This window comes from Podarcis filfolensis (genome assembly GCF_964270895.1).
Source record: "Podarcis filfolensis genome assembly, chromosome: 13".
NCBI lineage: Eukaryota > Metazoa > Chordata > Lepidosauria > Squamata > Lacertidae > Podarcis > Podarcis filfolensis.
Window position 1 is genome coordinate 11,928,276 of NC_139615.1, and position 26,977 is coordinate 11,955,252.

A 26,977-nucleotide genomic window follows, 5' to 3' on the forward strand; every position below is an offset into this window, starting at 1 on the left:
TTATTTCCTTTAGGCCTTTTTTATGCGTTTAATTACAAAAGAACATTCCCACCACTCCCCCAAAGTACATATCAAAAATATAAAATGCCAGCCACTCCTCCGCAACAAGGAAAACGCTGGGGGGGGGGGGCTGTTAATTAACCCTTACCATTTCCGATCCCTGAGTCTCTGATCACAATCTCAAGGAGCAGGATTTAAGGAAGGTGGGAATCAACTTTAGGCGTAACTACTCTCTCCAAATTTCAAAACACCCTATTAAGTTACTGTGGTACACTTCATTTCCTTCTTTGAGCTTTCTGCTCTCTACCAGCCTCACACAGATGCCCAATTATTTTTTTGGGGGGAGGAGATGAATGCTTTTAAAAACAGCTGCTATCAACTCTGAGTTGCCAGTCCCCAGTTTATAGTTCGGTGGCAGCACCCTCTCTCAAACTGCCTAACGGCGTATTCTCCACTTGATTGAAAACTCATCACCCAGATAATGCAAACTGTTGGCTCAGAAAAGCTGGGATTCTGAAACCTGAATAAATGTTGTTAAAGAAATAATTTTGAATACTTTGATGTGTTTTGCATAAACATCCCATTTCTGCTAAATGTGGAGAATGGAGTCACGGGGACGGTTGAGATTGTGCAAGGCAGCCAGCATCCTCACATTTTCTAGAATAGTCCTCGTAGGCTTAGGGCCTAGAACTCTGATTTTTTAAAAAATCACTGTGATTGTAAGGGTGCAAAAAGAGCTCACAGGACTCTCAGCTGCAGAGCAAGCCTAGCTTCACAAATGTGCATACCGGCCAATCAAAATTCTGGATGAATTATATCAGGCTTATCTGTCTCCTATGCTGCCACTTCAGACAGCTTACCTACTTTATTATAAAGTATTGACCTTTATTAATTCAACACCTTCTTGGTTTTGTTTTTTAAAAAAGTTAATGTGCAAAACTGCTCTGAGGATGCGGGGGGGGGGTCCTGGCTGCGTCACAAGCACTAGCCAATCAGCACTGTGCACAGCCAGTTCCTGCTGCAAGCTCACAGAATACTTCCCTCCGCTTCCCACTCACCTGGTCAACTCTGGAGAGGAACACACATCTCTTTTGAGTGAAGGCCATTTCCAAAGCAGCCCATTGCTCTGAAAACATTATGTGCCTCTTCACCTATTACAATAACCCTTGTAAGGGAGAGTGTTCATGAGGACTAGGGACTACTGTTAGCACCAGTGACAAGTCTTATGGCTTTTTCTCCCGACTGGAAACGATTTCCCTCCCCGCGGACCAACTTGGAAGCATATATATTAAAGCTGGGAGGACAACAGTGGTACGGTTCCTTTCCCCTTCCACACACATCAGCAGCTTCTTCAGCAAGGGCACAATTATAAAATAATTCCAGAACAAGGAAACTGGCAACCATCGAGGAAAAAATTCATCACGACTGTTCTTCAGAAGGATCACTGCACCACAGGAGATGACGGGTGGAGGGGTTGGAGAGGGTGGGACATCAGGGGTCTCCATATGTTGCTGTTCAACTCCAACATCCATCACCCTGGACCACAGGTCATGTTGGTGGGGGCTGGTGGGAGAACATCTGGAGAGCCATGGGCTTCTCATACCCACAGAGTGGCCTGCCAAAGAGCATTTGCCAAGGAATACCTGCAAGCAAACAACAGAGCCTGGGAAATGTACTGGCATGGATAGAGAACTTGGGGCCGTCCAGAAGTTGTCAGGACTCAGCTGCTGTCTGTCTTGGCCAACACGGCCAACGGTCAGGGTTGATGAGAGCTGGAGTCCAGCAACATCTGGAGGAGATTCCCCAGCCCTGATATAATGACACATTCCAGGCTTAACACTCCTTGACAATGCCCTGAAGCAACTGAACAAATGCAAGAGAATTTACACGACACTTCCCTGCCACTGCAAGGCAAGATCAGGAATCGGGGGCATTCTGCCTTTCAAGAGCAACTTTCCTTGCACTCCTACTCATCTAGCCAAGGAACCTTCTGATAAGGTTCTGCAGGCAGGGCCGGCCCACCCATGAGGCAAGGGGATGCAACCACCTCAGGGTACACAAGGGCAGCAGATCTGGCCTCCAAGGAATGCATCGCCTGCTACTCCTTGTAGGCCGGATCTATCGCTTCCTCAGTCCCTCTTGTTGAATAGGAGGTGTTGCTGGTCTCCTTCCATCCTTGTTCCCAGCACAGATCGTTATCCACCCTCCCTGATGTAGATCTTCACTAGTCCTTTCCTCCCTGGCATTTTGTGGTTCAGCTCAGGTGCCAAAATGTCTCGGGCCAGCCCTGTCTCCAGGAACCTATGGCACAAGCCATTTCGGAAGTCGTTTAGACATCACCACCAAGGAGAAACTTGGAGCCCTTCTCAATGCCAAGGGAAGATGGGAGGTTGTTTGGATGGACGGACATGGCCGAGAGCAAGTGGAGAAAATGCACAGTAGACTGGACGGATGAGCAGAAGGGAAAGGGCAATCTGGCAAATGGAAGGCCAGGCTGGGCTATGGAATTCATTGCAACAGGGCCCCACACTGGCCAATATTTAAAGGAGTCACAAGATAAGGTCGCTCTGGGCCATGACAGCCAGATGTGCAAGCCCACTTCTCGGTCCAGAATGCTGCATATCTCTGAGACCAGATACTATGGATGAACAGGTGGCCACCGCAGTGGTAGCTCTGCTGCTGAGCTCCTTTCGAGGCTTCTTCTGCCGGGACGTCCAAGAACGGAGAGCCACTGCCTTGATCCACCCATGGCCATTCTGAGGCTGACTTTGCCCTTTATGGAAGCATTGGCAGGAAAAGGAAAGGAGTGGCGGAATGAATGAATAAAAAGGATAGGCAGGAAAATGTCAGAGGCAAAACTCATGGACGCAGAGAGTCCCTGAAAAGTGGCCACTCAGGGTGATCTTTGGTGTTGCAAACTTTCTCTGGGTCAAAGCTCCAGGTTTCTCTTGGAAGATCTGAGCGCCCCGCAATCCAGCGGCATCTCAGCTCCGCCTGCCTTCGCAGGAGGGCTCGGGGAAGTCGCTTAGGTCCCTGCCGATGATCTCGGTTACTGTGGAGAGAAAAGAGGTCAATGTGGGCGAGATGGAGAGGGCTTGAGAGAAGCCTTGTAAGTGCTGCCTTGGGAGCTCAGTGGCAAACTATTCAAGGTCCCCCCTGGGGCTTGGGGAGAAATTTGTTTGTTTGCAGCAGGCGGATCTGGTCCTCTTGAGCCTGCTTGTGGGTTGGTGTACAACTCCTAGTCAGATCATGCAGTTCTCTGGATTCTGCTATGCATTTCTGATGTGCAAAAAGTGTGCACAAAATTACGCCTTTTATGTAAAAGATGTGCAAAACGTGTGGGTTTCTTTTACATGTGAATGACTGAAAAGTGCATATTTTAACCTTAAAAACATGTGTTTTGAGTAAGAAGTGCATATGTTAAAAGGCTAATCTGTGCATTCTCTAAAACACACACAGTGGAATAGACCTATGGCTGACCTCCTGAGAGACAAAAAAAGAGGGACTGAATTAGTTGCTCAGCCTGTCCTTACCCAAAGCTCACCTAAGCAAGTTCATGACCTAGGCAAATTGAAATTTATTAATTTCTCTACTCAACATCTGCAATAAGAGAATAACACCACCAGCAGTGCAGCTGAGTTTATGTTTCCCAGGGGCCACTTGTGGCCTAGGACAGGTGAGGCAGATCAGCAGGTGGAACTTGCAGAATATTGTGGCCTGGGGTTGCAGAGGTGACATTTGCATGCTCCATACCCTCCTGACACCTGGGGCCTCCAGGCATCCTTTTTTTTTTTTTACTGTGCATACATGATGACTTATGCTCACAATGCTATCAGAGTGGTTAGACACGATCCTGCTTTTGAATACTGTTCGTGCCTGCAAAAGCTTCATTTCCAGTCAGTGCATATTCATAACAACCTGCTGAAATCCTGTAAATTCTGAATACCACAAACATTTTTTCTACCCTGCTTTTGTTGTACAGACAGCAGTTACAAACAAAAGCAGATAAAATCCACCATGAAAATACACTATTAGTGTGTCATGAACATACAGTCGTACCTTGGATCCCGAACACTCTGGAACCTGGATGTTTTGGCTCCCGGAGGCCGAAGTGATTGTTCCGGTTTGAGAAAGTTCTTTTGGAATCCAAATGTCTGATGGGGCTTCTGCAGCCAATCAGAAGCTGCAATTTGGTTTCCAAATGTTTTGGAAGTCAAACAGACTTCTGGAACGGATTCCGTTTGACTTCCAAGGTACGATTGTATTGAAAAATGCATCCACAATGAACCAATAGTCTGGGGCGGTCCATAGATTACCACAATTCTGACAATATCTGTCTGTTTGTCTGTCTGTCTATTACCTATCTATATCTATCTATCTATCTATCTATCTATCTATCTATCTATCATCTATCTATCTATCTATCTATCTATCTATCTATCTATGTATCATCTATCTATCTATATCTATCATCTATCACCTTTAAATATCTCAAGAGAAGACGCAAAGACATGTTTTTGTGCCCCCCCCCCCCGTTCACAGCTCTAGCTTTACCTTCCTCCAGCGTGATCCCGTGGATGGGCAAGTTATCCCGGAAGCCACCATCGAACCCCGATTTCTCCAGCTCTTTGGCGCTATGTTCTTGGGACCCCAGCTCTGGATCTGTCCATTCCGGAGTCCTCTCCCCGCTGCGGTTCTCTCCCCGCCCCGGTGGCTGAGCGCCAAGTTGTGGGCTGGAAGGCTGGAAGTGGGGTGGGCGGCATTCTAGGGCATGGAGATGGGGCAGGCCCGCTGGAGACAGGAGAGGCACAGAGAGGTTGACGCCCCTATAGGCCTCGTTTTGAGGGAAGCGGAAGGCAGGGTTGTAGCGGTTGGGGGAGGAGAAGGAGCAAGGGTTCCAGTCGGGGCCGTAGGGGGAGCACGGCGGGGAGCGCTCGGGGCAGTAAGGGAAGGGGGGTCTGGAGGGAGAGAAATCCATGGCGCCCTGTGCCGGCTGTAGTGGGAAAGGAGAACTCTGAGCGGTGTGGGCGAAACCACGATGGGGGGCATCTGGGAGTGCTTCTTCTTTGAAGATCACTGGATGAGATGGGTGGGTTGAAGAGGAAAGGGTGGGGGGAGAAAGAAAAGCCATCAATATCACTTTTAGCAGTCATAAAGGTAAAGGGACCCCTGACCATTAGGTCCAGTCGTGGCCGACTTTGGGGTTGCGGCGTTCGTCTCGCTTTATTGGTCAAGGGAGCTGGCTTACAGCTTCCGGGTCATGTGGCCAGCATGACTAAGCCGCTTCTGGCAAACCAGAGCAGCGCACGGAAACGCCTTTTACCTTCCCGCCGGAGTGGTACCTATTTATCTACTTGCACTTTGACGTGCTTTCGAACTGCTAGGTTGGCAGGAGCAGGGACTGAGCAACGGGAGCTCACCCCGTTGCGGGGATTGGAACTGCCGACCTTCTGATTGGCAAGTCCCAGGCTCTGTGGTTTAACCCACAGTGCCACCTGTGTCCCATTTAGCAGTCATACACCCCCTCAATATTCGCCCCCCCCCATTTCCAGTTTGAACTTTGACGTACCAGGTAAGTATTTGAAGGCCTGAGCAGGGCTCCTTTTCCTGCGTCCGTTGGAGACGTAAAAATAGGTCTGAACAGGCCGGGACACTCGTTTGTTGCTGTATTCGGGGACAGTGAGGGTCAGCGAGGCCTGTGGAAGCAGGGAAAAAGCAGCAGATGATGTGTTGCACGGCCTTGCTCAGGTAAAAAATTGCCAAATGGAGGTTTGCCTATCTATATAACCAGCCACAGATCATGAGCAGGCATTTACAGAAGCACTTCTCAAAATCATTTCTGGGTTCCCTCGTATCATCTTCCTGCTCCTCATGAAAAGATCCAAACCTGACTGTTTCCATTCCAGCATGAGAGGATATACACACTTTCAATCCCGCTCTGTGTACAAGCTCAAAGCGGATGCCACCGTCAGCCATTCCACTGGGCCGCAGATGAACTAAAGATGAAATGGCAAGGCTGATTCCATCAGCTCATCTGGGAATAACTGCCAATGGACTCCCCATTCCCAGACCAGCCCCTGTCAGTGACCGTTCCACTTGGCAGAATTTGATTCCTTCCCACCTTATCTCTCTATCCCTTTTATATCCCATCTATTTCAATGTTCATTGTTTTAATAATAATAATAAATCTGACTCGTGCTGGGGAGGGGCCTCCCGAGGCCTTTCTGATGCCACTGGACTCCAGCCACAAATGATAGGAGTTATAATCCAACAGCACCTAGACAGTTTCCCCTTCCTGGACGTTGCATGTATCAATAGAAAAACTACCGGGACTTATTTCCCTGCACTGAATCTCCAAGAGCCTTTATGTGTGCATTTCCCCTCAATATACCTGTTCCTGGCAATAATAATTACCAACATGGAGGTTTTTAAAAACAAACAAACCAGCTGTTCTCCAGCGTAATGGTCCAACTCAGGATTTCCCTGCTGTCATCCAGATTCAGTAAAAGTCTCTCCCTGTTCCCCACTAAATGTGTTTCATAAACCTAGCCCCACTCCTGACAGGAAAAAAGCCAGGCTGCAAATTCACTTCCCACGTGAGGAGATCACTGTCCAGAATTCTCACCTCTGTGCTTTTCAGCCGATTGACATTTGCCTCTTCCTCCCACTGGAGTTTTCCATCTGAAGCAAAACAGCAACAAGAAAAGCAATTGACCAATATCAGATGGAGGGGAGGGCCTATTAACAAGGATGATGAGGGCAGGGGATTGAAAGGTGTTAAAGGCTTGCTGTATTTCTCTGGAGAGCACACCAACTGGCCGTGCAGGAGACAGCCATCATCTGCTATTTGTCCCCAGCATCTGGTACACTGCCCCAGAAGATGGATGCTCCATCTCTCAGTTGTCATGACCGACCCGTGCTCCAAAGCAATCAAAGGCCAAGCTGCCGCCCCATCGCCACGAGTTAAAAATTGCGCATTGCTTACCGGGGCCTCGTTCAATGAAGACAACTTTCGATTCGGGCAGGAAGTTAGCACCAGTGATCACCATCTCTTCTCCGCCATGTACTGAGCACGCACTGAGGCTGTAGTTTTCCACTTGGGGGAGCTCCTGAGCTGAGCGCTGGGCTGCGGGCAGGAGAGGAAAGGGGGGGTCACAAAGGAGAGATCACCTTGCACAAGCACAGCCCCATTTAAGAGGAATTGAGGCAGTGCTCCATTAAGAGGAATGAAGAACAGAATACACCCAGTGTACAAGGGAACTGCCTCCCCAAACCCACCCTCCCTCTTTCTCTCTAAAATCCACCTTTTCCATGATGCCTCTGGCCTAGCCTCTTATGAATCAGCCGCCATTTTGTGCTCACAACTGGATCAGCATAAGTTGGCCTAATCAGCATTGCACTCTGGGAAATCACCTTTGTTTTTCTTGATCTCCAGAGATATGAGTGCATTCAGATGAAGGGATTATTGCATTTATAATGCTAACACTTCCGTCCCAATTTCTAACAGTTCCTTTTACAACGCATTACGTCTTGCTCCATGTGACTTTTTGATCAATACACCAAGTCGCAATGAATTATTTTTCACACCAGTGCATGGTGTGTGACACCACCGCATCGCCCTTTATGTATGCATGCGCTTCTATATAAGTCCACGTAACTCACAGGCCTGTGGACTCCACATTTGTGTGTTCCCCAGGGGGCACTGTTGCACTGATCATCTAAACCACACTATACATTTAGCGTAGCATTATACCACTTCAAACAGTCATGGCTCCCTCTGTGCAAAGAATCCTTGGGGGCTGTAGTTTTCTAAGGGTACTGAGAGAGTTGCTAGGAGACCCCTTACAGAGCTACAATTCCACAGCACCCTTAACAAACTACAGCTCCCGTGCTTTTTTTTTTTTTTAGGAGGGCGCAACAGTTAAGTGGTATTAGAGTGTTTTCAATGTCTGGTGTGGATGCGACCTTAGGATTTGGGCTGACCTGCAGCTACATGGAAGCTTGCTTCTCACATACACATACACACATGAGACACCCCCAGAGGGCACTCACAGCACTCGATGGGTACAGAGGCAGTCTGGATAGAGACCACCTTGCCATTTCCTTGTGGGACGTGGACCCGGAAGACCAGGCGCACCCGGGTGTTCTTGCGCCCGATGTCCGTCTCCCCCTTGCGCAGCTCAATGTCCGAATTCCGTAGCTTCAGGATCCCAGCGCAGTCAATACTGGTGCAGGGGGGGAAAGGGGAGGGGGAGTTGTCTGTGAATCCACGGCAGTTCACTGTTCATGTTATGCACCTCCTTCTCAAAACATGGATGGCAAATCTCAGTCCTGTGGGTTAAATAGGCCCATGTTGGGCCCTTGGGACCCTAGCCACACCCCTTCCTGCCAGGCCTGCTCTGCACCCTCCTCGAGTGCTTTTGCCCGGCTAGAATGTTCCATTGAACTCTGGTGATGCTTCTTGCTCATCTGGATGGAGGGATAAGCAAGAACCATGGCTCCTGTACTAAGCTAAACATTGCATTTGTTGCTCCTCCCCGTTTTTCCTTCTGGATCTGCCCTCCAGATCTGGGACCTGCCCCCAGTGGGTAGCTCCTCCCCCTTGTGCTTGTGGCTCCACCCACCGCTGGCATGTGGCCTCCAGAAGGCTGCCTGGAAGGAAATATGGCCCTTGGGCTAAAAGGGTCCCTCACCCCGCCTGAGAATAGTAGAGAAGGAAGAGTCTCTTAGATCATCAGCTTCTGTCTCCTACCAGCATCAGAATCCTGCCTAGAGCTGAATCGAAACTACACACGCATTTGATAACTAGGACACATTTTGCCTTGGGGAAAATCAGGGTCACTGACAGGTTTGGGTTACTCTCTGCAAGTGCCCTCTTCTATTCCCCCAACACAGGGTTTTCTTTTCTTTTTTCTTTCTTTTCAGTGGGTAGACCAGAACACATTGGCTAAGTACAGCCACCCAACATTTTCTTTCCCCCAGAACGCCTTGAGCCCCACTACACTGCAAACCCAGAGGCATTATGGGGTAAAGAAAATGGTGGAAAAGAACATGGCGGGCAACAGCTGTACTGGTTTTATGAAAAGGAAGCTGGAGACCTGCAAAAGTTCAACTGGACCCTGGCATTTGCCTGAGCATGATGGGTGCTAGCGCCTGTTGAGATCTAGCACTCTTTTCTAAAACTCATTCATCCCAAAGCACCCGCAAAACAAGAATAATGGGTGCATTCAATTTGAGAGTGGCACAGGATGGAACCTGGGGGACGGTCTACCTTATTGCCCTGTAAATATATTCCCTTTCTGAAACTGCACAAACCCACCTCCCTGGGTGTTGTAAATTCACTAAGTATGTTCATCCAACACAGGATTGGTTGCTACTCTCTGTTAAGCATCTATAAAGGTAAAGGGACCCCTGACCATTAGGTCCAGTCGTGGCTGACTCTGGGGTTGCGGTGCTCATCTCGCTTTACTGGCCGAGGGTCATGTGGCCAGCATGACAAAGGCACTTCTGGCGAACCAGAGCAGCACACGGAAACGCCGTTGATCTTCCCGCAGGAGCGGTACCTATTTATCTACTTGAACTTTGACGTGCTTTCGAACTGCTAGGTTGGCAGGAGCAGGGACCGAGCAACGGGAGCTCACCCCGTCACGGGGATTCGAACCGCTGACCTTCTGATCGGCAAGTCCTACGCTCAGTGGTTTAACCCACAGCGCCACCTGCGTCCCGTTAAGCATCTATACTCAGTTACAAAATCAGGTTTGCTGCTACGTAGGGAGGAATTTCCATTTTTTTAAATAATTGGGCTTATTTGCCAACCACATCACCCCACTCTTCGAAAGCCCCGCAAAGCAATTCTTACTTGGCAGCCATGTTATTCTCAGGCAGCAGGGACATCTCAAGGACCTTGGTGCCATTGATGATGGATTCATAGCTCGTGGTGGCAACCATTTTGCCAGTGATGCGGTGCACTTGGTAGAAGGCATGGGGACGCAAGTTCCGCTCATCCGCCGTGCCGATGAACATTTGTAAGGTAAGGGGCTTCTCATCATAGCCTAAAAGCTGGGGTGGGGAGTAAAGGAGAATGGTAAGCTTCTCTGAAATAAAATATCTCATCTTATTGCCATGACCGCGGACCGAGCTTTTGAGTTCGTCTGAGGATGTGGCAAAATCAGTGTGATGATTGCCGCCCCTCTAGGAGAAAATAGTCACCCCAGACATTTTCCTGCACAGCCAAAGAGACTTGACCACCAAAATCTGGCCACCATCCCCAGCCAATGCATTCTGTAATGGGACATCTCACATGTGAATTTTCCCGTCCACTTCTGAACATTCTGTGACGCTGCGTCATGGCAGATGCTCTGTATGTGGCAAAGGGGTGGCCCGGTTCATTTCCTTGCAAGAAGAACCCGCAATGGGTGGTCACGGATCTGCATGTTTTAAAAGTCCCAGTTTCAAATTCCTGGCCATCACCACTTCAGAAGGTTCAGAGACAGCAGGGCTAGGAAACAGTCTGTCCAAGACCCTGTGGCTATGACGTCACAGAATGTTCATAAACACTTAGCAGCTGAAGGGGAAGGTTCGGCTGTCATTAAAAAAAAAAATCACTGCAGTGGGTATGAAATATGGTTGCTTCAAATTCTCCGGAGACTTTATTCAGTCTTAAAAAATAAAAAATTCTGGGTGCTGATCCCTGTCTTAAATTAAGTTGTGCAATCACAGACCTGGAAGGTGGGCCTCTATTCCATGAAAAGAGCTCTGTGTGTCTTACATATTGATTACTCCCTGTCTCCACCACCTCCTTACCAGCCACCCTCTTTGGCAAAGGCCACTGCAGCTGGAGACATCGGTGGTCTTGCCTCAGGGACGCCCAGATTTTTCCAATCAGAGGCCAAGACTTCCAGCTGCAGTCGATTTGAGCCTTAAAGGAAAACGCTCCGTTTTTACCTCTCCCCTCCCCACTCATGCCATGGAAGATGGAAGGATCTGAGGCCTGAAGGATTGTGGGGGCAGTGGAAGCGGTCTTGGAACCTGCAGAAACCTATGCCAACTTTTGGAAAGGGCGGGGTGGGGCATGGGAAGCAGGGAGATGGCAGGAGAAAGGGGGAAGGGGGCACAGCTTTAGGAAACGGAGGGTTTGCCTCCCTGCAAGGAAGGGCAAGTTCTGAACGCCAGCAGAAGAGGCGTGGAATTTGCCAGAAAGCATATGGAGCAAGGGGTGGGGGTATTTGTCCCACATGCGCACATACAAACACACCACACTCCGACTTGCTATCCCTAAGAGTGACGCAGAGGGGCTGGATGCAGGAGGAGACCAGCGCTGCGAATCTGAAACGAGAGCGTGGGAAAGGGCAGCCCCGAGATCCTGGTTACAGGGGAATGTGATGGGGAATGGAAGGGGAAGGATACACACACAAAAACGGAGTTGGGGGGGGCCGAACACGACAAGAAGAGAGAAAGCATGGACCTCGGCTTTTCATGCCAACTCCCCCCCCCCACACACACAATCCCAGGAAAATGTACATATAGATCTCCACATCGTAATTTGGGGAAACTAGGATACAAAGAGATGGAGGACAGTATAGGGAAAGCTGCAATCACAGCACAAAAACACACACGCACTGATCAAACCTTCCTGTCACTACAAGAACAAGCGGGTCAAATATCACCCCCTCACTCTCATAAAGTCGTGGGTTGGTTCTGTTTTTTAAAAAAAGTTTCAACCTTCCCACTTATTTAAAAGGCACTCATCTAAATTTAGCGGGCAGCTATTTCACAATTTGTTGCAAACAAAATCCGTGACATTTGTCTTTCCTTCTTTTCCTTTTTTTGGCCCCCGCAAGCAGCCTTTGAAGTGGGAATAGTTTTCATCTTTCAAATTTCTGGATGGAGACTTTCAAACCAGCCCTCAAAGAAAAGAAAATTAAAAGAAAAGGAGGAAGTTTCCCTTCTGGATTAGCTTGACTGAAAATGCTGAGATATTTATATATAGATATATTTTTAAAAAAACTACGTTGACAACAAGCTCCCTGGAGGCTGGGGGCAGAGGAGAGGGCTTTTAAAAATAACAACAATACCAGAAAATCAAAAATGCATATGAGCTCTTACGGAGTAAATGGTGTCGAAAGCAAAGCTGGCTTTACCTGGCTAAATGGCAAAGGTGGCAACCAACCCTCAGCCTGAAAGCCTTACTAGCTCCTGTCCCAAATATGGAGGTGGAGCCTGTGATTATGTGGTGAGAATATACTCTACACATGCTCAGGTGTACTCTCGGCCCACTTTTAAGACGAAACCATGATACATAGAAGAGTGCATTATTGCCTTTTCCACATTACCATACATTTCAATGCTCCAGAAGTTTTTGAACTCCAGATCCCATCAGCCCCACCCATCAGGGCCAAAGTTCATGGGATAATGGGAGTTGTTGTCCAATGACTTCAAGGCCATGAGTTCCCTATGCCTGGCCTACAGTCATTTTGTGAGACTGTGGTTGCAGGAGAGATGCGAAGTGGGAACTTTTTTTTAGTTCACTGTCCCTCCACCCACCCACCCACCCAACCCCTGGTCCCATTCTTATCCCAGTTCTTGTTAGCTCCCCCCACCCCTCAGATACCTTCACCACAGGGTGTCCTCCTGGAGCGGCCTTCACAGCACCCCGGCTGCCCTCCGTCTCGTAATGGGCTCGGTGGTGAGTTCGGGGCTGCACCTCGATTTTCAGCTCATACTGTTCGTATTGACTGGGGAGAGGCCAGTCCAGAGGGGGGAGAGCAGAAGACCTGGGGAATGGGTGAAAGGAGGGACCGTGAAGTTGACGACTTAGGCACTAGAAGTGACCGCGTCCAACCTCCTCCTGCTCGCAACCCAAACAGGAATGCAGCAGGGGACTTGTGTACCTTTAATACATAGCTGCAACAAAGAGGAAACTGGAACACAAGAAGCTGTTAAGTAACAAACCACGTTATTTGTCTACCTAGCTCGCTCAGCATTTTCTACTCTGATTGACAGGATCTCAGGCAGCAGTCTTTTATGGCACTTGCTCCTTTGAACTGAAGATGTCAGGAATCAAACCTGGAACATCACACACATAGAGCATGCGATCTACCATGATGCTGTGGCTTCTCTTCCAATGGATGGTGGGTGAAGCTCCCCCCATCCTGGCTGCAAAAGGATGGCAGGGGAAGATGGCACTACCAGAGTTCATGCTTCAAAACAACTATTAAAAAGGCACATAAGATTTGACCAGCTAAATTTCTCCCCACCTACAACGCTCACAGGCACTCAGTGCAGAACCTCCAGCCTCCTTTCCCGAGTTTGCAGTTAGTAATATTTAAGAACATAAATTGCAAGGCTTGCAAAGGGATCTACAATGAGTTACTAGCCCTCATGTATTTCAAATACATATATTTTTTCTCTTGGCTTGCTCATCACCAATTATGAGCTTGCCGTAGCTGAGGGGCTAGTCAGAGGCCAGATAACTTTTCACATTGGCATTCATCCAGAGCACACTCCTGATGAGTACGTATTTCACACTTCTCTTGCGCCGGATCATGATCCCTGCTGGATTCAGATTTAAGAACCATATCATGCAACCATCCTCTCTTACATGGTGGCCAATCAGAGGCCCTTGGAAGCCCACAAGGAGAGCATAAAAGCATAGGATCATAGGAAGATGTACTACAAGTCAAATTGTATACAGTATAGCTCATTATTGTCTAGAGAGACTGGAATCAGGTATCCAAGGTTTCAGAAAGGGGCTTCTCCTAAGGATTACCTGAGGATGCCCAAGGATTACCTTCTGCATGCAAAGCAGATGCTCCACCACCAAGCTATAGTCTTTCCCTTCGCAGTTTGTCCACAGTAGCTTATATCTAGAGATTTTGTTGTTTAGTCGTGTCTGACTCTTCGTGACCCCATGGACCAGAGCACACCAGGCACTCCTGCCTTCCACTGCCTCCCGCAGTTTGGTCAAACTCACGTTAGTGTATCTAGAGATATGCAGCTTCAAAACATGATCTGTTTTGCCATCATAGCGAACCGCCATAGCTAGATCAATTCTCCGTGAACTGGTCCATTGCAGAGAGGGGAAAGGTTCGGAATGGGGCAACCAAAACAATCAAGGGAAGGGAGGAATTACCCTATGAGGAAAGGTTGCAACCTGAGTTTGTAGCTCAGAATTTGAGGTAGCACCATTGGTTAGAGTGTGGTGGCGCTAACACCAGGGTCGCAGGTTTAATCACTGCACGGGACAGGAGTTGGACCAGATGATCATCAGGGTCCCTTCCAATTCTATAGCTAGAGAAAAGTCAAGTACGAAGAGGCATGATCGAAGTTTATAAAACGTTGGACGGCATGAAATGGATGGAGAGAAGTTTTTCTCAAATGAAGCTGAACGATGCTAGACTCGGGGCAGACAAAAGAAAGTGCCTCTCCATTCAGCACATCATTAAACTGTGGAACTCTCTCCCACAAGAAGTAGTGATGGCCACCATCCTGGATAGCTTTAAGTAAGTAAGTAAGTAAATAAATAAATAAATAAATAAATAAATAAATAAATAAATAAATAGTGCCCCGCCCATCTGGCTGGGTTTCCCCAGCCACTCTGGGCAGTTTCCAACAAAAATGAAAAATACATTAAAATGTCACACATTAAAAACTTCCCTGAAGTTTGCCTTCAGATGTCTTCTAAACGTCAGGTAGTTGTTTATCTCTTTGACATCTGATGGGAGGGCGTTCCACAGGGCGAGCGCCACTACAGAGAAGGCCCTCTGCCTGGTTCCCTGTAACTTTACTTCTTGCAGTGAGGGAACCGCCAGAAGGCCCTCGCCGCTGGACCTCAGCGTACGGGCAGAACGATGGGGGTGGAGACGCTCCTTCAGGTATGATAAGGATATCCGTTTGCCCCTAGCCACAGTGACTATCTTCGCCTTCCTGCCAGAGACACTATCCCTTTGAATACTAGTCACTGGAATCACAAATAGACACTGTTACATGCAGGTCCTCTTTGTGAACTGGCCATGGGACCCTGGCTGGCCACAGTGAGAAATGGACTAGGTGGGCCATAGGTCTGATCCAACAGGCTCTTCCTATGCCCTTATCTAAACAGACCAGTGGCCACCACGTGGCCCCAAATTCAATCTGCCTTATGTGTAACTCCACAAAAGTTACTAGCCTTGCAGAGAGCTCTCTGTCCTTCCTACAACATTCTGTGGATGGAAAAGTGCCTCTTGCCAACCCCGGACAATGGACTCGGTTTCTATGCTGGCTGCAGAGGAGTGATACAGCTCACTAGCCTGTACAGCAGGGATAATAATAATAATGATGATGATGATGATGATGATCATAATAAATTTTTATTTATACCCCGCCCTTCCCGGTTCAGAAAACCGCGCTCAGGGCGGCTAACAACAAATTTAAAACACTTAATTGTAGAAGCAGCATAAAATACAGTATAAAAACATGAATAACAATAAAATTCAAAGTTCAGAAATCAATTTGGGGTTTTAGATACGGGGTGGACAGAAAGCAAATCAGGAGTTACTGGTAGACCTCTTAGATTCAGCAGTTTGGCACTTGCAAATTTAGTCCCTTTAATGCAGCAGCTCAGCTTTTGCAAGGCTGACCGAAATTGCCAGTATCACCCTTATAGAAACCTCTGCAAACGAGGAGGCAAAATATGCAAGGTCTACTGTATTTTAGTTCTCGTGGGGTTGTTGTCGCAGGCTAACCCATTGCATTCACAAGCTTGGCTTAAGAGATGCTAAGTTCTGCTTTGAAGAAATGGGGGACTTGGCTTGGCAGGATATTGTTGGCTATGGGCTTTGGAACTGCAAATGGGGCGGAGGAGGGAATGGATGGAGCCACTGCCCCCGAACTCAAAGGTCATGACGTGGATCCACCATGCAGGAGAAATTCTTCCAATCCAGCTGCTTACCTTAACAGGGAACAAGGCACTGCGTGTTTACGCCAGCTCCCACCCGTCCGCCCCCAGCACCGCATGCAGAGCTGGGGTCTGGGATGTGTAACTGGAGACACCAGCCCTTCTGCCTGGTCTGGTCTGACAAGTTGTTTTTATACAACAGAAACTCTGGCAGCCAAACCACAGAGCCGGCAATGGCGCTGGCAAATTCAAACCGGCTGGCTTAAGGGTGGGAGAGGGAGGGAGCCATGGCCTCCACCCCCAACCGCAGTTCCCGACAACGGCATGCTCAGGTGAAGGTCTTTGGGTGCTAGAGGAAGATAGCTAGGATCCACGCTAGGAGGGCAGCAAGATCTGCAATCGCTGGGGCTGCTCCAGATGCCCTGCTAATTGGGCATTCGTCCTGATTAGCTTGCGCAAAGCTTACAAAAAAGCTAGACTCCTGTGCATTCCTTCTAATTTGTTTGTGGGCAGGTTATATGACAATGAGGGTTCATCTTGATTTGCTTGTGCAGTGGTTATACAATTCCTCAGTGCTCTTTTTCCAGGGGGGCAAAGGGTGCCAGAGCTCACCATGAACTTCTCCCATGCTCTCTTAGAATCACAATGGCGCCCACCTGAGAGGTGCCAGAGCTGAGCTCTAGTAAGCTCCTGCTGGGGGTGGGGGGGAGCCCAGCATTTCCTCATTGATCATTTGTTCACACTACACGTTTTAGCGCATTTCCCCCATCCCTGTGAACCTGCCAAAAGTCCATTTTTAAAAGGTGGATCTGCTGCTCCAGAGCACTTTAATCCACTTTAAATTGCACAAACCTAAATTTCCACAATCCCGCCTGTAAACTACGGATAGTCCAGAGGTGAACTAAAGAACATGTGAGGAAGATAAGAAGCAAAGCCCCATCCACATAATACATTTAAAGCACTTTCATAAAGCTCATAAACGCCCTCGGCCCAGTATACCTGAAGGAGCATCTCCAACCCCATCTTTCAGTCCAGACATTGAGGTCCAGTGCCACGGCCTTCTGGCAGTTCCCTGTGAGGTTACAGGGAACCAGGCAGAGGGCCTTCTCAGTAGTGGCACCCTCCTTGTGGAACGCCATCCCATCAGATGTCAAGGAAATAAACAACTATCTAACTTTTAGAAGACATCTGAAGGCAGCCCTGTTTAGGGAAGTTTTTAATGTTTGATCTTTTATTGTGTTTTTAATATCCTGTTGGAAACCACACAGAATCCTGGGGACTGCAGTTTGCTAAGCATCACAAGACGGATATTCCCATCATGCCTTGCTTGGGAATCTCCCCAAGCCATCTGGATGACCGCTTTTAGAAACCCTCTCTCAGGCCACGGTTCCAACCCAAACTCTCAACATCCTTGCATGGAAGGAAGAGGGGGACCATTTATACAAACTTTAAAGAGCGTTAGAGTCTCGGTTTACCTGAACACAGGGCTGTGACCTCCAATGCGAGCTTTGGACCAGGCCAGTGGGGAAGGCACTGCCAGGTAATCCATTCCTTCCTTGCGCCCTACGCCGAGTCCGTAGCCCCCCGTGGTGCCGCTGCCCCCATCCTCCCCATTGCAGCTCCCTTCCTCCTTCCTGGTCAGGGCCACTGTCTGCTCGGTCGAGGTCTTCCGGGCTTTCTGGGGGATGCTTTCGGCCGGCCGGGCTCCAGTACAGTTGAAGGGTGCCGTGTCGCCTCCTGCCTCCACGGTCTCCCCTGGGGTCTCCTCTCCAAGGCTGCCCCTCCGAGAGAGGCACGGCGATGCCGAAGAGTGAGTTTCAGAGCTGGAGTACCGCCGTTTGCCACAGGGTGAAGCTGGCCGCGGGCCCAGGAGCATCCATCCATCCTCTGTGCCCCGGCTCGGGGAATAGCTGGCGCCGTAAGGCTGCCACGACTCGTCGGCGGGCGACCACGGCTTGGGGGAGCCCCGGGGAGAACCCAAGGGGGAGCTGAGGGCAAAGCGGGCCGCTGCCTCATTCAGCTCCCGCTCCACATCGTCCCCGGCTGGGGCTTCGTCGTCCGAAAAGAAGCTCCAAGGCGAGACACTGCCGCTGCTGGCAGGGCTCGGGGTGAAGAAGCCGGAAGACGGGGTGGTCTCGCGGTAGCCCCCGAAAGCCTCCAGGAGGAGGTAGTCACGAGGCGAGGAGTCCCAGTCGTCTTCCTCGGCCCGCCGGCCTGGCGAAATGGTGGTGATCTGGATGCTCGGGCATTCCAGCACACGGGAGCCTCCGAGGCGGACACGCCGGGCTGGCTGGCTCTCAAAGGTGTCGCCGTCCAAGTCGGCCGGCCGGGGTGGGGGGGAGTGCATACCTGCACGGCCCCCGCCGAGATGCAGAGGGCAGGGGATTCCCAGGGGAGAGGTGTAGGGAGGCGGGTCTCCCAGGGCAAGTGAACAGTAGGCAGGGAGGCTGTCCGCATCCAGGTCTGTAAAAAGAGAGATAGAGGGGGAAAAGAAAGAGATGAGAACCACCATGTTGGTTGAAAATGATACAGTGGTACCTTGGGTTACATACACTTCAGGTTACACACTCCGCTAACCCAGAAATAGTGCTTCAGGTTAAGAACTTTGCTTCAGGATAAGAACAGAAATCCGGCTCCAGCAGTGCAGCGGCAGCAGGAGGCCCCATTAGCTAAAGTGGTGCTTCAGGTTAAGAACAGTTTCAGGTTAAGAACGGACCTCCAGAACGAATTAAGTACTTAACCTGAGGTACCACTGTATATTGTTGGTATTTAACACTGAGGAAACTGGCAAATACCATATTTTTCTGTGTATAAGACGTCCCCGTGTATAAGACGCCCCCTATTTTGGGGGACTAAAAATTAAGAAAATGAAGTTGTTGAGCTTTTTTGTGGGGGGTATTGCAGAAAATCGCTCACCCGCATGACCTGCGTTGCCTCTCGCACGCGTCGCAAGAGCCAGCTATCGTACCGCCCAATTGCCAATGCGACAGCCAATCAAAATCAGCACATGCCACAGCCACCAATAACACGCCCTATAGCCGCTGACAATCTCCGGCTTGTGGCAGCAACCAATCCCACGTCCCCACTATGCACTATTCGTGTATAAGACACCCCCCCCCCCATTTTTCACATGAATTTTTAATAAACAAACCTAGTCTTATACATGGAAATGTACGGTATGTATAAATCTAAATCAAACAAGTGTTAGATACGCAAACAGAATGAAGGTTCTTTTTATCATATGTGGTTGTCTTGTGGTAAGGTTAAAGCTTACTGGGAAATGCTATATAATAAATTGAAAAGGATGCTTAAAATAACGGGGGGGGGGCAGAAGCTTTTCTTTTGGGAATTATAGAGACAGAACTACCTAAATTGTATAGAAATTTATTCATGTATGCGACTACAGCAGCAAGAATGTTAATCGCCCAGAATGGAAAGAAGCAGAAGTCCCAGCAAAGGAAGAATGGATACAAAAACTTATGGAATATGCAGAAATGGTGAAACTTACCGAAAGAATAATAAATCAAGGTAACAAACTTTTTATAAAAGAATGGAAACAGTTTATTGAATATTTACAGATAAGTTGCAAACAGATAAAAACATTGGCAGGATTTTTGTAATAACCTGCAGTTTCATAAGAGTATATATTTAAAGTAGATAGTTAAATGAGCAAATTAAATGAATTTGGATATGCAGAAGATATTAAAAAATAAATTTAAGGAACCCCAGAAAGACGGGGAAGGAAGTCAAACCTTGCAATGTTAAAATGATTGTAAAATTAATGAAATGTATGAATTTGAAAAGGAGAGAGAGAGAGAGAGAGAGAGAGAGAGAGAGAGAGAGAGAGAGATTGACCATGTTGGAGTCAATCAAAGGTTTACCTGGCCACAGCATTCTAACAGCTTAGTAAGATCACAAGATAGAGATAGCCATTTCCAGTTATTTGCCCTAACCCTGCAACTGGCAATCAAAGGTATACTGCTTTCGAACATGGGGGCTACATTCTCCACTAGCTGTTGACAGATGTAGCATGTGGGCACGTTAATAAATCAATAAGGACCAAAACACAATTGTCACATCCATACCATACAATTAAAACACATTTAATGTATATTTAAAATATGTGGTTTCCCCCAAAAGATTCCTGGGAGCTGTAGCTCTCTAGAGAGGCAAACTACAGTTCCTAGGACTCTTTGAGGGATATCAAAGTGCTTTAAGTGTGGGTGTGACCCAATGGAATTTGGAGACCTCAAAGGTGACAGAGGATAATCTAATGTGCAAGTGATTCTCTGTTCAGCTGTCACAAGAGCGATAGAAAAAAATCTTACGGTTTACCGTAAGTTTACTAAAAAGTGGCAGGTATACTTTTAGGCCAACAGACCACAGATGGGTAGTGATATGAGCACTACCTCTTTCTACTAGTAGAAGGGAACACAATTTGCTAAACTGCATGGAATCCCATGATTGTCTTACGCACCAATGCGATGTCTTGTGAACCATCTTTTTTGAAAAATGCAAAAGCTTTCTAGCTTCTATGGCTCTGAAGAGGACCTCAATCTGCATGCTGTTTCACGAAGCGGTAAATGCATTTGCGTATATGTGCAAGTTTCCATTTGAATAACACAGTTAAATTTTAAAGAGCCATGTGAGCAGCTCATTTCTATACCAATTGGTCACTGTAAGAGCCTTGTAACAGTAAGAATTTAGTGCCCGGGTACATGCATTTTCCTCTTCCCTCTCCTTCCCTTTTTCCTTTCATGCTGTGCCTTTTTTTTTAGATTGTAAGGATTAGTTATTTTTATTGGGAGTTTCCCCTGGTATAAATGACCTGAACGAATTGAGAACCCCCTAGTGAAGCCATGAGCCAACAGATGGCTGATCAGAACATCTAACAGTAAGAGAGCAGTGAGGGTCATAGGTCAGTGGCAGAGCATCCATTTTGTTTGGAAAAGGCCTCAGGTTGAATCTCCAGATACGGGTGGAAACACCCCCAGTCTGAAACACCGGAGAGCTGCTGCTGCCAGTCAGTGTAGGGCGAACCAAGGCTTTGACTCAATATAAACTAGCTTACTGAGTTGCTATCTTTCTACCTTCCTCCTCCCCACAGCTAGCAGTAGCTGAATTGATTACACCAAATATGCAACCCGATTGTCAAATTAATCCAAGGGAGGGCCTGAGCAATAAAGGGGAACAACCACCACCACCAACAGCAGCAGCAAAAAGGGAGGTTTTTCAGCAACAAAGAATTCTGGAAGGAGGATCCAACTGCCTGCTTTCCTTTCGCCTATGGCATCCTGCATACGTCAAGAGAGAGAGAAAGCAAAGAACCCAAACCCCATGGGATGGATATTAAATATAGCTGGCTGGGGTGGGGGGGAACCCACAAGTTAAATAAATGAAGAGGTATCCTCTTTTTTTTCCCCCTAGAAAAAACAAAATACATACACACAGCAAATATTTGGATAAAGATATAAAGAGGAGAAAAAGAAAGAAAGATGAAAGTTGATTTCTTCTTCTCTGCCCTGCAACCCTTTCTCGACTGACAGCTGCTTCTAATTTAAAGCTTCTCTCTTTCTGGTAACACCCACATCCTGGGAAGTGTAGTTTGCCAAGGGTGCTGGGAATTGTAGTTTCAAGAACCAGTGATTGCATAGCGGTTAAGAGTGCCGGACTTAATACCTGGAAGGCCAGGGTTGAAAACCCTGCTCATCCTCATCTCAATGTAACAAATAAACAAACAAACAAGGCAAATAAACAAACAAACAAGGCGCCTTTAACAAATTACACTTCCCAGTTTCCTCCTTGACTCTTAAAGTGGTGCAAAAGTGATTTAAAGAGATTGCGTGGCTGTGACCTCTCCGCTCCTGCCACTGCTTTTCGTCATCTTCTCTCTCGGTAGGGAGTGGATCACAGCACCCAAATGGCTCACACCTCAACTCTCCATCCAAGCCAGTCTTGTCACATTACACTAGCTGTTGCCAACCTGGTGCCTTCTAGGTGTTGTGAACTGCAAAAATGGAGCTGATGGGAGCTGCAGGCTGGTGGAAGACTGCACTACACAACCCACCCCCAGGACCCTGTTTCGCTCCACCTTCTGCCAATATTCAGCGGGAATGAGCAGCAACTGTTTCCTGCCTGGGTGGTGCGGCTGGAAGATGTTGTGCGGTATTCGCAGGGCAATGCATGTGTGGTTGTGTGGGAGAGAATTAAGGGAAATTGGCAAAACCGGAAGGCAGGACAAGAATGAAGGTGGTAGGTCAAGAACACAAGGTAAAGGGACCCCTGACCATTGGGTCCAGTCGTGACCAACTCTGAGGTTGCAGCGCTCATCTCACTTTATTGGCCGAGGGAGCCGGCATACAGCTTCTGGGTCATGTGACCAGCATGACTAAGCCGCTTCTGGCGAACCAGAGCAGCGCACGGAAACGCCGTTTATCTTCCCGCCGGAGCTGTACCTATTTATCTACTTGCACTTTGACATGCTTTCGAACTGCTATGTTGGCAGGAGCAGGGACCGAGAAACGGGAGCTCACCCCGTCACGGGGATTCGAACCGCCAACCTTCTGATCGGCAAGTCCTAGGCTCTGTGGTTTAACCCACAGCGCCACCCGGGTCCCTAGTCAAGAACACAAACACACACACAAATAGACTGGCAGCCTTTTATCTGGGAAGGCAAAAAGGCAAACAAAGCTCGAACTGAGACTGCTGCATTGTAACGAAACAGAACCTGCAGGTTCAGAGGCACTCTATCCCAATGTTCTGCCTCCACCAATGGAAATTCCCATAGGTGTCTGGTTGGCAGCTGCTGAGAACTGGGCACTGGGCTCGGTGAGCCTTTGGTGCTGGCTGGGGTTGATGGTAGTTGTAATCCAAAACATGAGTTTTGCAAAGGCAGCAGCAGACAATACTGCTCTCGATGGGTCGTAAAGGAAGCTTGCAACCCACCTGGTCAGATTGCATCCTTTATTTTTTGCATTGCCATTTTGCGACTTAAATAAAAACCCCATGAACAGAGGCAGTATATCTTTGAATGCCATGTGCCTAGGATTTTTTAGAACAACAACAAGGTGAGCTGCTGTGCTTGGGAGCTTTCCAGAGGCACCGGGCTGTCCTCTGTTGGAAGCAGGATATCCTGGGCTAAGAGGGGCTTTGGTTTGCTCTGCAGCGAAAGCCGCAAAGTGTGGGGTGGCTCCCATCTTGCCACCAGGAGTTGCCCTCCCAGCTTGCACCCGCCTTGGGTTGAGGGGCAGGTGGAGGGAGAAAGCCAAAGGCTCGCCTCCCTTTTTGAGACAAAAGCTTCTGAAAAAGTTTTTTGTGGGGTGGGGGGACGTGGGCTTAGAAACTTCCCCCTGAACTTGGCCTAGTCTTCTCGGGGCCTCCACCCTGTTTTGTGGGCCAGAGACAAGGATCCAGTTGGATGGAGGAGAAAAGGGGGGAGAGAGAGAAAATAAGAGAGACTGTCAGGGAGGGGCCGCCATCTGAACCCAATTAAAGGGCCATTTCCCAAAGCCCCAGGCTCCACTGGCAGGGACCCCCGTTGCCAAGGAAACGGGGCGCAGGCCAAAAGACGAAAAGGAAAATTGCACTGTTGCAGGGAGCTAGTTGAAACCGTATGCGGGAGGCTTGAAGTGTGTCTGCCCCCCCTTCTTTCCCCACTTGCCGCCATCTCAAAAGCCCCCCCCCAACAACCCCAGCTCCCCTACACCCGGGATTTGAAGGCCTTGGATGGGAGCCAGTGTGGAGGGGCTGGATTCTGTGGGATCCCGAGGCCCTCTCAGACCCCATCTGGATTTCATTTGAACCAGACGCCGCCTGCCCAGAGACAGTTTGACCTTTCTCTCTGGAAAAAAAACCCCCAGTTTCCTACCTCCGCCTCGGAGGCTGGCTCATACAGGGGGCTGCCAACTTCCTCCTCACAGCAGCGCCCTCAGCCAGGGTGTGGATATATTTTGGGGCAGCCAGCCCGCTTTCAGCTGAACCCCTTCCAGAAGCACCCCCACAAGTTCAGGGGGCTACAGGGCCAAGAATGTCCCCTATACCAGCTTCTGAGACAGATATTGGGTGGGTGGGGGGAAATGGGAGTTGCAAACTTCTTCTAAGAAAATAAAAGAAGGGGGAAGGATTTCCCCCCACCATCACCATCACCACCCCCACCTCCCATTCTCATTTTTCAAATATGCCTGTGGAAATGCATGTCACGCAACCCACATTTTTCCATTTCAGGATTCAAAGCCTGGATTTGCAAATGTGGTATTTTGAGTTTTGAATTCTTCCTTCTGACGTGACCACTTCAAGCATCTGAGAAAGAGGGTTTTGGCCGACAAAAGCTCCTGGCCCAATAAATTGGTTAAAGGTGCCGCTATGCTCCGGGATTACCCTACGCTGCGACAACAAGCTAACAGAAATTAAATTATTCTGGGGTGAATGTTCATCCTGGGGGATTGGGGTTTAAGTTTGGTTTTGACAGGGGTGTTTCTGTGCGCATGAGACAAGTTTCAGACATTGAAAGGGGGGGGGGAAGCTTGGGGAAATACCAAAATTTCTCTTAATTCACGATGAAAATTGAAGAAACGTTTGCAACTAAGGTGCTAGCCCCTAAGAACACATTGGTTCCAACATGTCCTACTGCAAGCGGTTAAGCATCCAGATGACTTAACTGGAGATAAAGCAGTCACTAACTATACAGTGAACAAACACCTGTTTACAGCCTCTCTTGTGTGTGGGCACATATGCATTAACACTAGGATGCTATTATTATGCCGTTTTGAACGTGCAGAAGCCTACTTTTCAAACTGATAGAGGGTTTGGCAGAAGAAAGGAATTATAGTTTCGTTTCATTCTTCTTGGGCATTTTGCACCACCTGTGACTAGATACCCTCTGCCAGATATATATTTCTGCTTGCAATTGTAACCAAGCTAGTTTAAGCCCCACTTTGGGAGAGGAGGCAAAGCCTGCTCTCGCCAACTAGGTGGAAAAGAGTACATTCACCAAAGGGACTTAACATAGGAGTAGGGGTGTTAGGCCTAGGGGCCAAATGTGGCCCTCAAAGTTCCTCTGCCTGGCCCTCACGATTCTCCCCAGGCCACACTCCTGATTTGCCCTGCTTCAGACTCTCCTTGAGAGTTTTTGCCCTGTTAGAACATGCCCCTGAACTCTGATAAATACCCCCTTGCTTTTCTGGATGTAGGACAGAGAGAGAGAGAGAGATGTGTGTGTATGCTTGCAGAAACTAGCCTACTGTATAATAAGGAACTTTGCATTCATCACTCCACCTACTTTTGCCTCTGCCCCCGCCCATGACTTGCCTACGGCTTGGGGAAAGTTGCCCCAAAGTGAAGGAGACCCCCAGTTTCACCACCACTGACTTAACTGCAGTTAATGTAGAGGAGCTCAGCAGTACTTACAACAACCCTATAAGGTAGGCAACCATTTCACGCACTGTGGCAGTGGCTAGGAAATCCTAGGTCACCTTGGGCCAGGTGTGGGGACCCTGTGCCCCTCAGTGTTTCCCAAACTTGGGCCTCCAGCTGTTATTGGACTACAATTCCCACTATCTCTGACCACTGGTCCTGCTAGTTAGGGATGATGGGAGTTGTAGTGCAAAAACAGCTGGAGACCCAAGTTCTGCTCTAGATATGGCTGGACTCAAGCTACCATCAGCCATTGCAAGGCTTATGGTCTGAGCTGCAGTCCACTTCAAACTGGTCTTTTGACACTTAGGATGCAGATCTTTAGGACTCATGCTAGTTTTCCGGTTGTAAATTTTATCAACTGTTTTTAAAATTTAAAATAGGGACCCTAGGGTGAACAGAGGGTGAAAAATAAATTTTAAAAATACACCAATAATCATCCAGTAACATCATGAGGGCCACACAGCCCCCATCATTGTTTCAGATTAACCAATGTGGTCACAGCTAAACCACAATTTGAACCAAAGATTTTCCAGCTCACAGCTTCCACACACAGCAGCGCACACATTAACTCTTTTTGATCAATACTATTTTCTGTATTATTATTATTATTATTATTATTATTATTATTATTATTATTAAAGGGTTAACCAGTTATTGGTCCCAGGAACTCAGAAGCTACAAAAAAAAAACCAACAACCCCACATTCTATGCAGAGTTCAGTGCAACCTGAAAGTTTTCAGATTCCAAAATTTTCACAGCAGCATGATGGGGCGTGTGTGAAACTCGAGACCGATTTCTTCTCTCATTCACTCACGCACTTTCCTCACCAGCATGGGCAGAAACGCAACACCCATCTTTAAAATGATTGCAAATAGTATTAACCATTTGCGTGGGCCGCGTGTTTTAGGGATTCGATTACTCACTCTCGGAGCAAAAAAAACACACAGACTCTTCCTGCAGGGAGATGGGAACATTCGTGCCATCTCCCTCCCCGCTTGTCCTAAAAAGGAAAGGGAGGGGGGGACTTTTTCCAGCTACACCAGACACACGCACACAAAAAACTTGATTCCCCCCCATATATTCTCACACCTCCCTCCTTGTAACCAAGCATCACAAGCCCCCATAACAACCCGCATCTCACCTTCCAAGGGGACCCCCATTCCGGGATGCTCCTTTTCTTCTTCTCCAAAAATCAGCTTGAATTCTAAGTCCTCGTCTTCGCAGTTCGCTGCGCCCATTTTTTCCAGGGGGTGGGGGAGAATCGGTGGATGCAGCCTAATAGGGTTGCAAGCCCCTTCCCTCTCCCCCCACCCCTCCAAAAAAATGGGGGGCTGGATGGAGGAGGTTTTGGTTCGATTCACCTCTGCTCTCCCCCTTTTAACGCAAGACCTCTTTCCGCGCCTTCTCCCCCTTTAATATTTTTTTAACAACAAAATAAAGAAAAACTTTCCCCAAACAAACTTTTCCCTCTCCTCCAGCTGCCCCCCTCCCACTCCCGTCCTCACTGCTGATTGGCTCTTCAGAAAACCCAAACCATGCCCCCATATGTCACTTTAAGCCACGCCCACCACGAAGGGAAGAGGGGAGGGGGGGAGAGAACCCGAACTGGGCTGTTCTATAATCCCCCATCTCACGCTCCCCGAGAAAATGAAAAAGGAACCACCTCTTCCACCCCCTTTCTTGTCCTTC

General features: G+C 48.4%; 1 protein-coding gene across 1 annotated transcript; it reads right to left on the minus strand.

Annotated features, from left to right (window-relative positions):
* Nucleotides 1–26,977, minus strand: NFATC4 (nuclear factor of activated T cells 4). The gene is made up of 10 exons (XM_083581401.1): nucleotides 26,430–26,977; nucleotides 17,350–18,337; nucleotides 12,611–12,773; nucleotides 9,860–10,059; nucleotides 8,053–8,225; nucleotides 6,986–7,126; nucleotides 6,626–6,681; nucleotides 5,570–5,696; nucleotides 4,555–5,076; nucleotides 1–3,052 (listed from the first exon to the last, which is right to left on the minus strand). The coding sequence occupies exons 1-10, from the start codon at nucleotides 26,524–26,526 to the stop codon at nucleotides 2,985–2,987; spliced, it is 2,535 nt and encodes an 844-aa protein (XP_083437527.1). The 5' UTR covers nucleotides 26,527–26,977; the 3' UTR covers nucleotides 1–2,984.

Coding starts and splice junctions, on each gene's coding strand:
- NFATC4 (XM_083581401.1), bottom strand. CDS start 26,526: ATGGGCGCAGCGAACTGCGAAGACGAGGACTTAGAATTCAAGCTGATT. Junction 7,127..8,052: donor CTCTGTACCCATCGAGTGCT/GTGAGTGCCCTC, acceptor TCCTGCCCGCAG/CCCAGCGCTCAGCTCAGGAG. Junction 6,682..6,985: donor CTTCATTGAACGAGGCCCCG/GTAAGCAATGCG, acceptor GTTTTGCTTCAG/ATGGAAAACTCCAGTGGGAG.